Source organism: Gymnoscopelus braueri, assembly GCF_963280865.1.
Source record: "Gymnoscopelus braueri genome assembly, chromosome: 17".
Lineage (NCBI taxonomy): Eukaryota > Metazoa > Chordata > Actinopteri > Myctophiformes > Myctophidae > Gymnoscopelus > Gymnoscopelus braueri.
In genome coordinates, this window is record NC_137617.1 from 23,527,588 (window position 1) to 23,542,585 (window position 14,998).

The 14,998-nt window shown below is 42.1% G+C and overlaps 1 protein-coding gene across 1 annotated transcript; it reads left to right on the top strand.

The window, feature by feature from the left end:
* The first annotated feature begins 3 nt into the window (after window positions 1-3).
* LOC308104011 (WD repeat domain phosphoinositide-interacting protein 1-like) lies at window positions 4-14,847 on the top strand. Its single transcript, XM_080454261.1, has 12 exons — window positions 4-411; window positions 2,418-2,500; window positions 3,309-3,478; window positions 4,359-4,455; window positions 4,573-4,670; window positions 6,211-6,303; window positions 6,450-6,520; window positions 7,115-7,222; window positions 7,822-7,986; window positions 8,983-9,090; window positions 10,298-10,437; window positions 11,473-14,847. The coding sequence occupies exons 1-12, from the start codon at window positions 329-331 to the stop codon at window positions 11,592-11,594; spliced, it is 1,338 nt and encodes a 445-aa protein (XP_080310387.1). The 5' UTR covers window positions 4-328; the 3' UTR covers window positions 11,595-14,847.
* Window positions 14,848-14,998: the final 151 nt, after the last annotated feature.

A 14,998-nucleotide genomic window follows, 5' to 3' on the forward strand; every position in this document is an offset into this window, starting at 1 on the left:
GCATCGACCCATCAGCTGTTTTTGTTTTGCTGTCTGAGCTACTGAAGTTAATAACACAATAATAACACTGTCGTCACTCTGAGGTGAAACAATGCATCAGGGAAGCCCGTGTTTCCTTTTGATTCTCTTTTAAGTTTTGGAATCGAGTGGTTGCATATGTATACGTCCGCTCGGGCCTCAGACAGCCCGTGCTAAAAAAAAAACACACAATCCGCTCCCTGGATTGTGTGCGCGTGGCGCTTGCTGACGGGGAGGAGAGGAGCGATCTGATCGATCTGATCCCGAGGCCTCCGACCGCCCGCCCGGTGGAGGGTGATCAGTGGCGGGGATGGAGTCACAGCCGGAGACAGCCGACGGCTCCTCCGCGGGACAGCACGGTGTGATCTGTGCCTCGTTCAACCAGGACACCACGTAAGCGACCTGTCCTTACCGAGCACCGCTGCTTCTCTCCATGTGGCACTTGACTGTTGCATAACATGGTACTGGCACTGTGTGTAGTCGTACTGAACAATGGTTGATGTTAGAAGCGGGGAGTATGTGTGCGTATTGATAAGTTTATCTGTGCGAAGATTAGGCTTATATCAGCTGAAAGGGAAGTAGACATGTCTGTCGCAAATTAATAATTCAAATGTCTTATTTTCACAAATTGTTATCGGTTAAGCGTTAAAAGTGACCGAGGCCATGTTCAGACTGAAGTATTGTTTATGATATAGACCATATTATACGGTAACAAACTAACAACTAACTAGAGTTGTATTTTTCTTTCATTACTCTCTTGTATTCAGACTGTTCACACCTTTCCTTTGTTGTTGTGTTTCCATGTAATAGCCCATGTGGCCATACCAGAGTGTACAGATCAAAAGCATCACCAATAATAAGGGAGACAGCAGAGAGCTGGTCCTACCTAAAGTTCAAAATTGTTAAAAAAGTTGTATCCTTTTTTGTCCATGTCAATAATCCAGCTACAGTCAATAAATCATTAAATATGTGTATACACTACTTATAAGCAATGGCCACTGACACCCACCAGGGGATAGACTAAAGGCAGAATAACTGATTCAGTGTATGTCAGTTTGAGGTGTTTCCCCTTTACCTAAACACCTGTCCTGGCTGGGGCACTCACCAGGTGTGTAACTGACAATGCCAGTAACAGTCCACGGTTCCTATCACTTATAATTCTTTCCTTTCATCTTCAGACAATCATAAGATAAGAGAGACACCTTGGATGCCCCTGGGGCTTTTTGTGTTTGAGCATAACCTTTGACTGTACTACCTGTACCTGTAAGCTTGTTAATAAAGTATAAAAAAATACCTCAGATGAACATTTATGACCCTTAACCGTTTTAATTATCCTCACACATCTAGTATAGGTATAATCACTGGGATATTATCTGTGCATTATGGCTCTGACTCTTTAGATGGCACCTGTTTGTTTGCCAACTCAGCCGCCTCTCAGGTCTGCAGTACCTCTGTTGTATAGCCATAGATAGGCGTAACACTGCTGCCCCTTATCACCAAAGATGGTACAGTTATCAGTTGAGCGGTATGAGAAGTCATCTGACCTAATTCACCTCAGCTTGTATCATACTGACCACCCGGTGCACAGCCACGCTGGAAGATGGCTATTTATAGTGGCAGTCAGACCACCGAAGCGTGGCATTGATTCCTTTTATTTCACATCCTGGTCAGTGTAGCTGTGTGTGTGTGTGTGTGTGTGTGTGTGTGTGTGTGTGTGTGTGTGTGTGTGTGTGTGTGTGTGTGTGTGTGTGTGTCTGTGTGTGTGTGTGTGTGTGTGTGTGTGTGTGTGTGTGTGTGTGTGTGTGTGTGTGTGTGTGTGTGTGTGCGTGTGCGTGTGTGTGAGAGTGTGTGTGCGTGTGTGAGCGTGCACGCATTTGTGCACCTGCGCGAGTGAATGAGTGAGAGGGCATATAATTGAGTGAATGTGTTGAACACAAAACACTTGTAAACATCAGTATTGAGTTACAGTAGCAAGCTGCCCTTATGAGCCAACAACCTTTGACTTTTTGGGTTCAGTTTGTTTCACCAATGAAAACAGTGATTTATCCTTTGTCTATGTTTAGTTTATTGTGCATGCCTTAAGTTGATAAGATGGTAAAGATTCATTATGTGTGAACATAATATTACCAATACATAATAGGCAAAGGCATGGTAGCACAAATATGCAGTATAGATTCATGTAACATTGCATTGTGCAGGGCACTGGACAATGAAAATGGCGATGGAGATTGCATTTCATCATCACATCTGCCAGACAGTTTTGGGAATAAATCAGAATGAGAAATTACATTGTCACTTATCTGACTGTAATGTTATTATGGGAGTATTCGCACAGTGCCGTCTTTCAAACTTTGATGCTTTGATTGTTAGTTAAGTTTCTCTCTTTGTGTGTCTCTCAGATCACTGTCGATAGGAACCAAGACTGGTTATAGGCTCTTCTCTGTCACCTCGGTGGACAAACTGGACTGCATCCACGAGGGAGGTAAGAGTTATTGGAAACAGCATCTTTCATTCTATACATCGTCTTAAAATAGCTTATTCGTAAGTATGCATTACACAACTGTAACTATATAAAGTTACCTATGCAACACAGAACCTGTGGATCGGTAGTATGCACGGTGTGTATAAAATATCGGTCAAAACATAGGATCGAAGCATAGGATCACATGGGATCACATCAGACGCCCAAAATCTGGCACTGGTCGGGCTCTAGTTATACACAGTACAGTACAGTGTTCTGCCTGTGATGACAGAGTGAAGTCTCAAGGAGCTCAGACTTGTTTACTTTGCCAACTCCCTTGTAGTCAAAGTAAACATCTAGGGGAGCTACGTTTTCTAGTCCTTGTTGTTGTAACAAAGAGATGGACTGGAGTCTGTTTGAGGAAGCTGGAACTTAAACGTGTTCCTTATCCGAGAGCTGGGATTTTAATCTCGCATGCAAACAAAGCTCAGTTAGCTAATTGCCTACAATAACGACCATAATGCTGTTGTCACAAATCGAAGCAACAGGCAAATGTGAGAAAGCTCACTTCCTTATCTACAGTAGTTGTAATCTTGCTTTCAGCTTATAGAGCTATACTTGTATCTGAGGATAAACATTTATTTAAACATTTTATTTATACGATTTTATGCATATTTGGCGTATAGGCAACGGTATAACAATTTGATTGCCTAATAATTTAAAGGGCCAGAATCTAAATAAGAAGCCAAAACGGGATGTCTGGTCACTGTAACACGTACACGCACCCTAATCTCCTTCCTCTCCCTTACCTTCCCATTCCCTCTCCCAGCCGAGTGTCCAGACGTGTTCATCGTGGAGCGCTTGTTTTCCAGCAGTCTGGTGGTGGTGGTCAGCCTGTCTGTGCCACGCAGGATGAACGTCTATCACTTCAAGAAGGGCACAGAGATCTGCAACTACAGCTACTCTAGCAACATCTTGGGTGTCAGGCTCAACAGACAGGTAATGGAGAGGTCATAGGTCATATAGGGCAGTGGTTCTCAAACATTTTCATGTCAAGGACCCCCAAAATGATATGTATTTGGCCGCAGACCCCCATCTCAAAATATTTTGTTCCAGGGACCCCCAGAAGCAAAGATTTGAGTTGCAAATGTTCGCTTTAAAAGAATATATATTCAAAGGTTTGCAAAAACGTTCAGATTTTTAGCACTCGGTGCTGCACTATGAGCTTGTAGATCTGCTATTTTTGAACAACCAAAGTATAAAAGGTTAAAGTGGTTCAAATTATTACGATGCTATATTAACACATTTTGTTGGGGACCCACCGGAACGCCCCCACGGACCCCTGGGGGTCCCTGGACCCCACTTTGAGAACCAATGATATAGGGGGAAGGGGGGGTGTTGGTGACGTAGCGTAGTAGCTGATCTACAAGCCACAAGCAAAATAAGCCAGAAAGCGAGAGAGACAAGAGCATCCCATTAGCAGAAGGTTGCTAGTTCGATGCTTGCCACAGACACGGCCCATGTCCATCCTTCTGATGTGTCCTTGAGCATGATACCAAACTCCTTATTATTATGCTAAATCCCTCTAGATAACAAGAATCTTTATTGGTTCTAGACAGTAAAATCCTCAGCGTTGATTTTACTCTTAGAGTATAATAACAGACCCTTATTAATACGGAGGATTTTACAGTGTAAGTAAGTCATATTAATTAATCTGTCGCACATTAAACTCTTGACACTTATATGCTATGTATGAAATTAAATATGAATAGTGACTACACAGTTGAAACTTCTAGTTCCTGATTTTGTCTAAGCTGATCCCCCTCATCATTAATGTCCCTGTCATTGTCATTAATCTTCCTCTGTCTCTCACCGACAGAGGCTGGTGGTGTGTCTGGAGGAGTCTATCTACATCCATAACATCAAAGACATGAAACTGCTCAAAACACTACTCAACACACCCACGAACCCTTCAGGTACAATACACTCAAAAACATACACATACACGACAAAGAACCAAGCATAAATACTGCATACATGCACACCCATATGAAATACGAGTCATATAACTTGATCCTGTCAACCTCCGCTAGGTCTGTGTGCCCTGTCTGTGAACCATGGAAACTCATACCTGGCCTATCCTGGCAGTGCCACCATTGGAGAGATCATTATCTATGATGCCAACACCCTGGTGAGGCCACCATTAGTGGGATTATTTTTGTTTTTTATTGCAGTTCCACACAAAATGCTCTCTAGCCTTCATCGGCACACAAGATTTACCTCTCTCCTACTGGTTCCTTTTTGCAGCAGCCATTTTGACAGGTAAACACAGCTGTAGGTAATAGGGAAGTAATTGATTTAATCGATTATAAAAGAGAGAAAAGGATTTTAATAAAATAAATAATAGATTTTGAGGGGGATTTAATTCATTTTTTTCTGAAGAAACACAGTAACTACTGAATGACACACACCCACAATTAGGGCCTATTTTGGGGAAACTGGTTAATGAGCATGAAGTGCGTTCAACAACTTCACTGGTGTGGTGATGGACTTTTGGCCTTTTCTGGACCAGAGTTAGAGTTGAGTAGTAGTAGAGTGGAACTAGGTTCTCGGTTCCATCCTCAGTTCCTCCTGGATGCGTGTTGAAATGTCATTTAGCAAGATACATCCAGATGGGCAGGTTGGTGCCTTGCATGGTTTCCTCCACCGTCGGTGTGTGAATGTGGGTGTAAATGGATGAATGTTAAATAGCGCTTGGAAAGCGCTTTGAAGGTCAGACAGACAAGAAAGGTGCTATATAAATGCAGTCCATTTACCATTTGAATTAGGCTGAGTATATTATTTACGTATGTGTGGGTGTGTTGCAGACCGCCAAGAGCAGATGATGTAAGATTATATTGGGAGGAAATAGCAAATACAATGAATACGTCTCACACTGTACAAGTGTGCAGGATATGTGTCCGTGTGTACACATTTTACATATTTGTGCTAATAGTTAAGGAAAAGCACTAGTGTGTGTGTGTGTGTGTGTGTGTGGGGGGGGGGGTATAAATAGTATATATCATCACATTAAATGACAAATGAAAACAAACTAACTAAAACAGTTTGGAATGGCTTAACGTAAAATGAAAACAAACTAAAATAGTTTAGAATGGTCTGACAAAACAAACATTTTTAATAGGTTCAGTTTACAATGTCACACAACATAGGGCATTGTTGATGTGGGTGAGATGCTTCTCAGAAACCTATCCAGATTCAGTAGAAAACTACACAGTTGTATACCAAATGGATTGCTTTAATCCATGTGTACCTGTGAGTGTGACCTGTCCAGTGTGACCTGAAGGGTTGTTTATAAAATGGGGTTGGTACGCTCTTAGTGTGCCTCCAATACACTGACTATGAAAGGCAAAAGTCCGCGGACAATCAGCTGGACTCTCCATCCATCCAATCCAAAACACCAACCACCAAAACACCAAACAAACACAGGCGGGGAAAACATGCCACTTTGCCTCTAGACATGCCAATTCACCCATCTGCTACATGCCTCACACAACCCACCTGCCCCAAAATATGGCCCTTAATACTTGCTGTGTTTACCCAGTAAAACATCAAGATAGCCCTCCTTCAAAATAATATTCAATGATCTTTTTTGTTTGTTTTTGTTCTTCTTTTCTTTTCTTTTCATACCAGAAATGAAATGATGATTAGAAAACACTGCTTTTGTCTCTCAGAGTACAGTGACCATGATCCCAGCCCATGACAGCCCTCTGGCTGCTCTCACCTTCAACGCCTCAGGAAACAAAGTGGCCAGTGCCTCAGAGAAGGTCAGAGCTTCTCCTCATCCATCCATCCATCCATCCATCCATACTGTATCTCTCTTTTGTTTTTCTCTACCGTGACTTTCTCCCTCGTCCCTTTTGTCAGTCCAGTCATTCTCGCTGTCTGTTTTCCTCTATTTTCCTCTATCCAGGGTACTGTAATCAGAGTCTTCACCGTCCCTGAGGGCCAGAGGCTGTTTGAGTTCCGACGGGGGATGAAAAGGTAAGTACCACGCATACACTTCTATCTACAAAGTAAAATCCTTTAATGCTTCAACGCGGAGAGTGAAGAAACGCACCCCGGCGGGCCAGAGTGCGTTTTTACACTCTAAAGCCAGCCCTATTCACACAGGACTAGAATTACCTGGTGACCTCATGTAATTAAGACATTAAAATAACAATAAAAAAGGAGCGGAGAACACAAAAAAAAAAAACGTTTTTATTACTGAGATGGTAATTCGCATGGGACCATTATTATCAGATCACCTCTGTTTGCTGTAATACGGTATGTAATTTGGCCTGGAATTCTTACTTTACAGATGACCTCCACAATTATTACAAATTACCAGTTCCCAGGTAATATTTGTCCCATGCGAATAGGTCTTTAGAACTAAATTAACATTTTAGTAACACAGTTAGAAACAAGCTAACTAATTATGACTTGTAAAATTATATAATTTGCTACACAATAATGTGTAGTATATTATCTTACTTGTCTGTGTGTGTGTGTGTGTGTGTGTGTGTGTGTGTGTGTGTGTGTGTGTGTGTGCGTGTGCGTGTGCGTGTGTGTGTGTGTGTGTGTGTGTGTGTGTGTCAGATATGTTAGCATCAGCTCACTGTCCTTCAGTGCAGATGGCCAGTTCTTGTGTGCCTCCAGCAACACTGAGACAGTCCACATTTTCAAACTGGAGCAGCACAGCCCCAGGTAAACACACTCATACTGTACACACTAGAGTGGAGGGGGAAACAAATATTTTTAGACTATTGGACTATTGATCCAAAGCTATGAATAATCAGGGCAAATTTTACACAAAAAAACATCAACAGTTTTTGTCTATGAGTCAGAGGATGAATAAGGCTCCAGGCTGGTTAAAGGGGGTGTAAGTATACCATATTAACCCCATTATACCACAGCTAACTGTTACCTTAGAAAAAAATAAGTCATTCATTCATTCAATGTACAGTAGCTACAGTAACGTACGTATTTCTGTCACCAGGTGTCAGTTATGAATTGGACCACTTCTATGAATTTGGAAGTCCTATATTGTATGTTCTGCACATTGAAATCTTTTAGCTGTCTGATCTGTCTCTTTTCGTTACCAGTGTTAGAGAATTAATGTACCCCACGCGGCTAATCATTATGTCGTATCTCCCTAGGTGGTCTATTATTTTTCAGTGCCGTGGTATATAAACCTTTTTTCTTCCATATTTTCTTTTTTTTACAAATTATCCATAGTGTAGATTCACATTTAACTATGACCCATGCTTTGTGTCCAACCCCTCCACCATCAACTCCTCCCCAAGTCGAGAGGTAGAGTCCCCTACATGGTCGGCCTACATGGGGAAAATGTTCTCGGCAGCCAGCACCTACCTGCCGGCCCAGGTGTCTGACATGATGAACCAGGACCGAGCCTTCGCCACCGTACGACTCAACATGTTTGGCCTGAAGAATGTCACTGCCCTGGCCACGTAAGACATAACAGGGAGACACAGACTAGACAGATCGTTCCACATGTGTGGGAATTTACCTTCACTTCACTGGAAACATTAAAGACTTCTGTCGCGTCCGAAAGCCCTGCGATGAATTATCAATAAACTGCATAGTTAATACTCCCCCCTAAATCTCTTTAGTTAAGAAGCTTCAGCAGTATACACAGTTAATGCAAAAAAGGATGAGACCAAGGCACTCTTGTGGAAAAGTTAAAAAGCCTTTAATAGTCTGGCTAATGTATAGCAATAATATAGCAATAAAAAATGCACCTACGCGTTGTGGCAACAATGCCTTCATCAGGGTGACTAAACTCTCTCTTTTTTCTGCAGTATACACAGTTAGTTTAAATGGTCAGCACATCAGCGAGTTAGGTGTGGTGCATTTGTACATAGGCACCTATAGGCCTCTGCAATGCCACGGATAAAGTTTCGACCAGCCTGGGTGGTAGTTTCAACTACAAACCTTGCTTTTTTTGAAAATTGTTTATCATCATCATCATCATTTATTTGTAGAAGAGGTTCCGCATATGTTCCACATACATTACGCATAGAAAAGGGAAGCAGCAGACACTGCTTGTTGTCAAGCATTCCCGCTGTAAGTGTCTTCCTCTCCCATTGACAGTCAGCTAATCGACCTGAGCAGCTGTTTCCGATCTCATTCAATTAGGCACCTCACTGACGTCAGTCAGGTACCCTCACCTAGGTACTTACGCACCTTGCTAATGCACGGACCGGTGCTGCCAAAAGGTGAATTCAAGTATCAAGTGTGACGATCTACTAATTAAACTGTGATACAACTACGATAAAAGCATCATCTTGCGTCATTGTGTACCTCAAGAGACAAGGGCAACATGGCACACCTTCGAGTTACATACTGTACTAAGGACAATATAATTCTTGGAATGAGGGGACAATATAACATGTGCATATGTGTGTTTGTTTGATAACATGATAGTTGTGTGTGTTATTTGTCAGGATTCAGAAGTTGCCTCGGTTGCTTGTAGCGTCCTCAGATGGCCATCTCTACATCTATAATGTGGATCCTCAGGACGGGGGAGAGTGTGTCCTTGTCCAAAAACACAGGTCTGTGTGTGTGTGTGTGTGTGTGTGTGTGTGTGTGTGTGTGTGTGTGTGTGTGTGTGTGTGTGTGTGTGTGTGTGTGTGTGTGTGTGTGTGTGTGTGTGTGTGTGTGTGTATAACTTAGTGATTACATGGCTCATATAGAGTGACTCTCCATTGACAAAAAGGTCACAATTCTTGTTATAGGCTTTGTGCCCTGTCAAAGTGTCCACCGAATCATAACACACTGAAGCCTGATTTATACTACGTAGTACAATGTTGTTGTAAATGGCTTACTTACAACTCAATTAATTGATTGTTAGGTTCAGCTGTTACTCAGCCAGCTCTTTATGGAGGACTTGAAGTTAACAATGGAGCTAATCGACTTAGTAAGGCTTGCAGGTGAGCTGTTCCATGTTAAGGTCTTTACAGACGGGAAGCGGTGGACGCGGGCATTACCGCTCGGATCAGCGGCGATCGCGCCTCGATCATTGTTGTTTTGTCCTCCTACGCGGTGCGGGGAAAACAAAAGCTCACCACAATCCAGCTCTCACCGCCTGCCCACGTGTGCACAAACGAGTACGAGTGCGAGAATTTCACGGGACCGCGCCTGCTCGCCTCACCGCCCGTCAACTTCTCTGCGCGTCCCAAATAATCGCCCGCCTCTCATTGAAAATTAATTATATAGGCGTGTCGGACACTTCCCGTCTGAAAAGACCTTAACTGCTGCAGAGTATATAAATGAGTCCTTTCCTAGGGACGCTAGGGTCCATGTGGTTAAGTATTTCTGTTAATTTCCTAAATTTGGGTAGTAATTATTTTAATTAAACGTGATGCGACGCGTTGTGAGCTGGTAGATCTGCTATTTTCACTAGTTCGGGTCATGGGTCATCAACTTGCATACATGTTAACACATGTTTATGCAGTACTGGTTTATGTTCAGGTTGGCATCCTGGTTGACGGTGAACTAATTAGTGAAATCGACTGGTGTGGTCGTGAGGTCTTTTTGTTTGCCCGGGTTAATTCCGATTAGGGCTGTCACGATTACACAATCAAAAATGTATTGCGATAATCTCAAATAATTGCGATTATCTCAAATAATTACGATTATCTCAAATAATTGCGATTAGGCGATCATTTCATAACTGTGACACATATGTCCGATGTGGTTGCATTGGAACCACCAGTGGACATTTTAGTGAATGCCTAAAATGCTTTCTTCTTCTTTAAGGCTGTTTGAGTCAGATGAGGAGCCAGGGGAACAAGAGGAAGATGCAGAGTCACCGGATGTCCCGCCCCAGCCAGCCACCCAGTCATACGCTGCCACCGTGGCACTCCCTTCCACCCCACCCTCGTCAACCACCCTTATGGGTAACTGTCACAATGCTTCAATCAGTGTTGATTTCGTCGACTAAAACTATGACGAAAAATGTTCGTCGACTACCTTTTTTTCACTGACGAAAACTAAGATAAAAACTAAATAAAAACTAAGCTATGATGACTAAAACTAAGACTAAATGTATTGACAATTTCGTCAACAAATAAAAACTAGACTAAAATGTTAGGGAGGGACTAGTGGAGAAGAGATCCAGTAGAACTAAAAGACAAGTCATTTTATTTTATGTTTGGTCGCGCTCAGGTGCTGCGCTCTGAAAATAGCAGATCTACAAGCTCACAACGCGTCTCGAGCTTGTAGATCTGCTATTTTCATGCAGGTGTAAAATCAGGCATTACGACACCATCACGGCACCGCCAAAATATTTTTTCGTCGACTAAATCAACTGTAGATTTAGTCGACTATAATCTTATGATATTTAGTCGACTAAAACTAGACAAAAACTAAAACGTTTCAGATGACTAAAACTAAATGGAATTTCATTCAAAAGACTATGACTAAAACTAAATCAAAGTTTGCTGTCAAAATCAACACTGGCTTCAATAGACCGAACCTTAGCTAAGCTTAGGTTCTGACACTTCAGTGAGAACTTCCACCTGAATCATGGTTTGTAACATTTCACTGTTACAAATAGTACCTGTATGAGTGAGTGATAAATATACCACTCTTGATTCTGTGATAGTTACTTAGCTAGCCCTTTGTAGCTGTATTTGGTAGCATAAATATAGTAATTTCAAACTATTGTATGTTTTTGGTCGCAGATATATTGTCTTCAACTGTTCTCGTTAACCACTTAAACCCTATATACTTATGCTCTATACTTGTTCCGCTCCTTTTCCCCCTCTACATCAAATCTCTGCTGAAAATAGCCGATCTACAAACTCGTAACACGACGCATAGTGAGCTTGTAGATCGGCTATTTTCAACGAACGTTCGGCCCCAGAATAGGGACGCTGGGGTTTTATAATTGCTTGACATCTGTCCCTAACCCCTTGTCTCTCTCTACCCAGGCTACTCCGAAGATGCGGGAGCTCAGAAGGGAGAGGTCATTCCAGAGCACGAATTCGCAGAGGGACCTGTGTGTCTCGACGACGAGAACGAGTTCCCTCCAGTCAGCAACCAGAGTAACTGACCCCACCACCTCCTCCTCCTCCTCCTCACACCCGACCTCCTTCCAGCAAACCAATCAGACATGTCTGTTTCCAGCCAAGACGAGGGATGAGAATATTCTAAATGTGCCCGGAGGCGGTGTGCGTTGGATAAAAACATTAACCTCCCTCTTGAACCACATGTACCCCTGCTGGCCAAGGGTCAAGTCCTGCCAGAACCTGCTCTCTGGCGTTTCCCACTGTTTTCGCGTCCCTCTCAGGTCTGAATTCTGAAAAAAATGAAAACACTGGGAAGGGGAGTGAAAAGTCCACTGTCCCCAGACCCCAACTCTTACAGTCGTGCCCCAGACGTGAGCAGAAAGTGAGAGTAAATAAATACACATTCAATGGGGGACTGAAGATATTCCTACATTCTGTGCGTCTGCCATTTGAGAACCATCATCTTGATGGTGACACCTGTTGTCCAATAGAACTGTCAGGGGGGATAAGAAACACTAGACATGCCATAGATCACTGGTTCTCAACGTGGAGCCCGGGGACCACCAGGGGTCCAAATGTAACTCAGAGAGTACAAATGGATACTTATGGGTCTGTTTAAATTAACACGGAGGATTTTACTGTGTCGATAGGGGTCCCAGAGCTAGCAAACTGTATCAAATGGGTGTCTGTGGCCTGATGCCTATCAAACTGAAATATAAACCTTTGCGAATCACATTCACTGCATTAGGCCACGGACCCCACATTTGATACAGTGTTTTATCTCTGGGACCCCAGTCTACACGGTAAAATTCTCAGTGTTAATGTAACCCTCAGACCCGTAGCGGTCCATTAGAACCTTTGGTGGTTGAGAATCAGTGTCATAGATGACAGTATTAAGCATTTTTGTAGAAAACTGTGTCTGTCTTGAGTAGAAGACAGATATGTCTTTAGTAAATGCATAATCCTCAACTTACCACTTACAACGACACTTAAGAACAAGCATATCACGATCGCTTCAGTACAGATTTTTCCCCAGAATGCTAGAGTGACTGATTATGCAATACGAGTTGCGCTTTAACCACTTAAACCCCATAAGTTGTTGAACAGAGTCCCTCAGGGCTCTATACTAGTGACTTTTCCGTTTTCCCTCTACATTAAATATCTAGCTGAAAATGCGACGGGTCGTGAGCTTGTCGATCTGCTATTTTCTGCCGAAGGTTTTCCCCAGAATATGGATACGTCTGGCCGGCAGCCCTTTGTCTCACAACGGGTCATTGTGAGGACTGCAGACACAACAGCTAATATAGTTATACTGGTAGCAATTCAGGGACATTTCTACTTTTATAGAGCATGTCAAGTCATTTGTGAAGGTACTTAAAAAAATGGAAATGAAACACAGCTAGTTGTTTGGATAATCTAATATACAGCACAGCACTGTTTTGCAAAGGGTGGGCATGCAAACAGGCAATTGGTTGATGAATTAGCTTATGAATGGGCATTAACGGCAGATGGAGAGCAAAGGGAGAGAAATATGACCATGTAGGACAAGCGACACGTCTTGGGTGAGACACTAAAGAACTCTATATCGTCACTGCAGAGCAGAAAGGAAATGGTATATCTACATTTCAAATTTTTCATAAATGAATGCCCTATTTTATACTTTGCCACATGACAGTGTCACGCAAAAGCGGAAATAGCCTATCTACAAGCTCACAGCGCGTCAGAGCTTGTAGATCATTTTGAAAAGGTTAAGAGATTTTCACCTATAATGACATGCCCAAAATAGGGATACCAGGTTGAAAGTGGTTAAGTGAAGTCTGAATGTGGGTTTTATAAATATTTCACATCAAAAATGCGTAGATGTTTATTATTGCTTGGAACCTGCGCCCAGCAGAGTTCAGACAGTTCATATCTAGTCGAGCGTGCCGAGCCTTCGAAGTGACTGTTTTATAAATATTTAACCAATGAAAACGATTAAAAAGAGATTAAGACTAAATAATAACTACATTGGATCCATTTCCTGAAAAGTAACGGTTTTGGACAAACAGGGTTTCCCGCCCGACAGTGGACGATATGCAAACTGCTTTGATCTTTGATTCTCTCAGTGTAAATCTTTGTCGTGACTTGCAGAAGCCGCTGTGATACTGACTGCAGTGACCGCATCATGTGACCCTCATGGAGTGTCACCCAGTGAATCCTCATGTTAGTTTTTATGAGCAGACATCTGTAGGGAGTTCACTCTAAATGTTTTCTAGGAAGCCGCAATCAAGGACCGACGTGAATTACTTGATACGGAGCTGTGTACAAGAAAGTTACAGGTCCTTAAAGGACCACGTCACCCATTTTCAACCTATCTTTGTATAATTGGTCCTCACTAATTCTCATTATAATAACACTTTTGTCTTCTCAGTCTGTGTCTCAGATGAGGGATGTGGACAGTTCAGAAACCTGCCTACCAGTGACATCATCGATGGGGAATCCAAGCTGATAGAAAATGCAGGCTTTCTATTCCTGGAAAGTTAGCATTCTATAATAGAAGCCATTGTTCTCGTGTTAATAAAAGATCTTGAAATCTTGTTTGAAATGACCAAACCTGCCTACCGATGATGTCACTGGTGGGCGGGTTTCTGAACTGCCACAGCCCTCTGAGACACAGACGAGTCGATTTTTTAAAAACTATTATTAAAAATATATATATTATTATGAGCATCAGTGAGGACCAATTATATGAAGATACGTAAAAAATGGGTGAAGTAGTCCTTTAAATGTCAGTGATATCATTAAGATATTTTTTATTTACTACACAATGTTGAATATGTTAACATTTAAAACATACGGTAGATGTTTTTACTTAAAAACTTGACATAATTAATATTCTTTTGGAATATGATGAAGTATTACACATCAGTGCATAGACCAACAGTACGCTCAGAATTCTTTTTGTGTGTATAATGTGAATATAATACATTTATATATAGTACTATTGTAAACAGTAACATATTAATACCATTGTGACTGATTTTGCCAAAAGGCGGTGCTGTGAGGATGTACCGTGTTCTGCAGAGAGCTACTTTAATATCTGATGGTTTTCAGATGCTTTTGAGAAACACATTAAAGCTGACTTGCCAGTAAACCTGCCACTCTCATTGTGTTGTGTAGTTGTCGAGATAAAATAATGCAAATAAGGTAAAGAACAGATTTCAAGGTTATTTCAAATAAGTCCGGATGTGATTCCGCAACGTCTTATTATTTTTTTAAAAGATTATTTTGGGGCAATTCTGTTTTAATTTTGATTGGTCAGTATAGAGAGACAGGAAAGGTGGGAGAGAGCAGGGGAGTAAAATCATGCAGCAAATGATCCGGCCAGCCCGGGAATCGAACCAGGGATTCGCTGTCAGGCATTAGAGCCTATCTGGTATGAACCCTACACATTCAACCATCCGGTTGC

What these genes read in the sequence shown, in the direction of transcription:
- LOC308104011 (XM_080454261.1), top strand. Translation starts at nt 329, where the DNA reads ATGGAGTCACAGCCGGAGACAGCCGACGGCTCCTCCGCGGGACAGCAC. An exon ending in CACACCCACGAACCCTTCAG is followed by an intron (nt 4,456 to 4,572) that starts GTACAATACACT and finishes AACCTCCGCTAG; the next exon opens with GTCTGTGTGCCCTGTCTGTG. An exon ending in AATGTCACTGCCCTGGCCAC is followed by an intron (nt 7,987 to 8,982) that starts GTAAGACATAAC and finishes GTTATTTGTCAG; the next exon opens with GATTCAGAAGTTGCCTCGGT.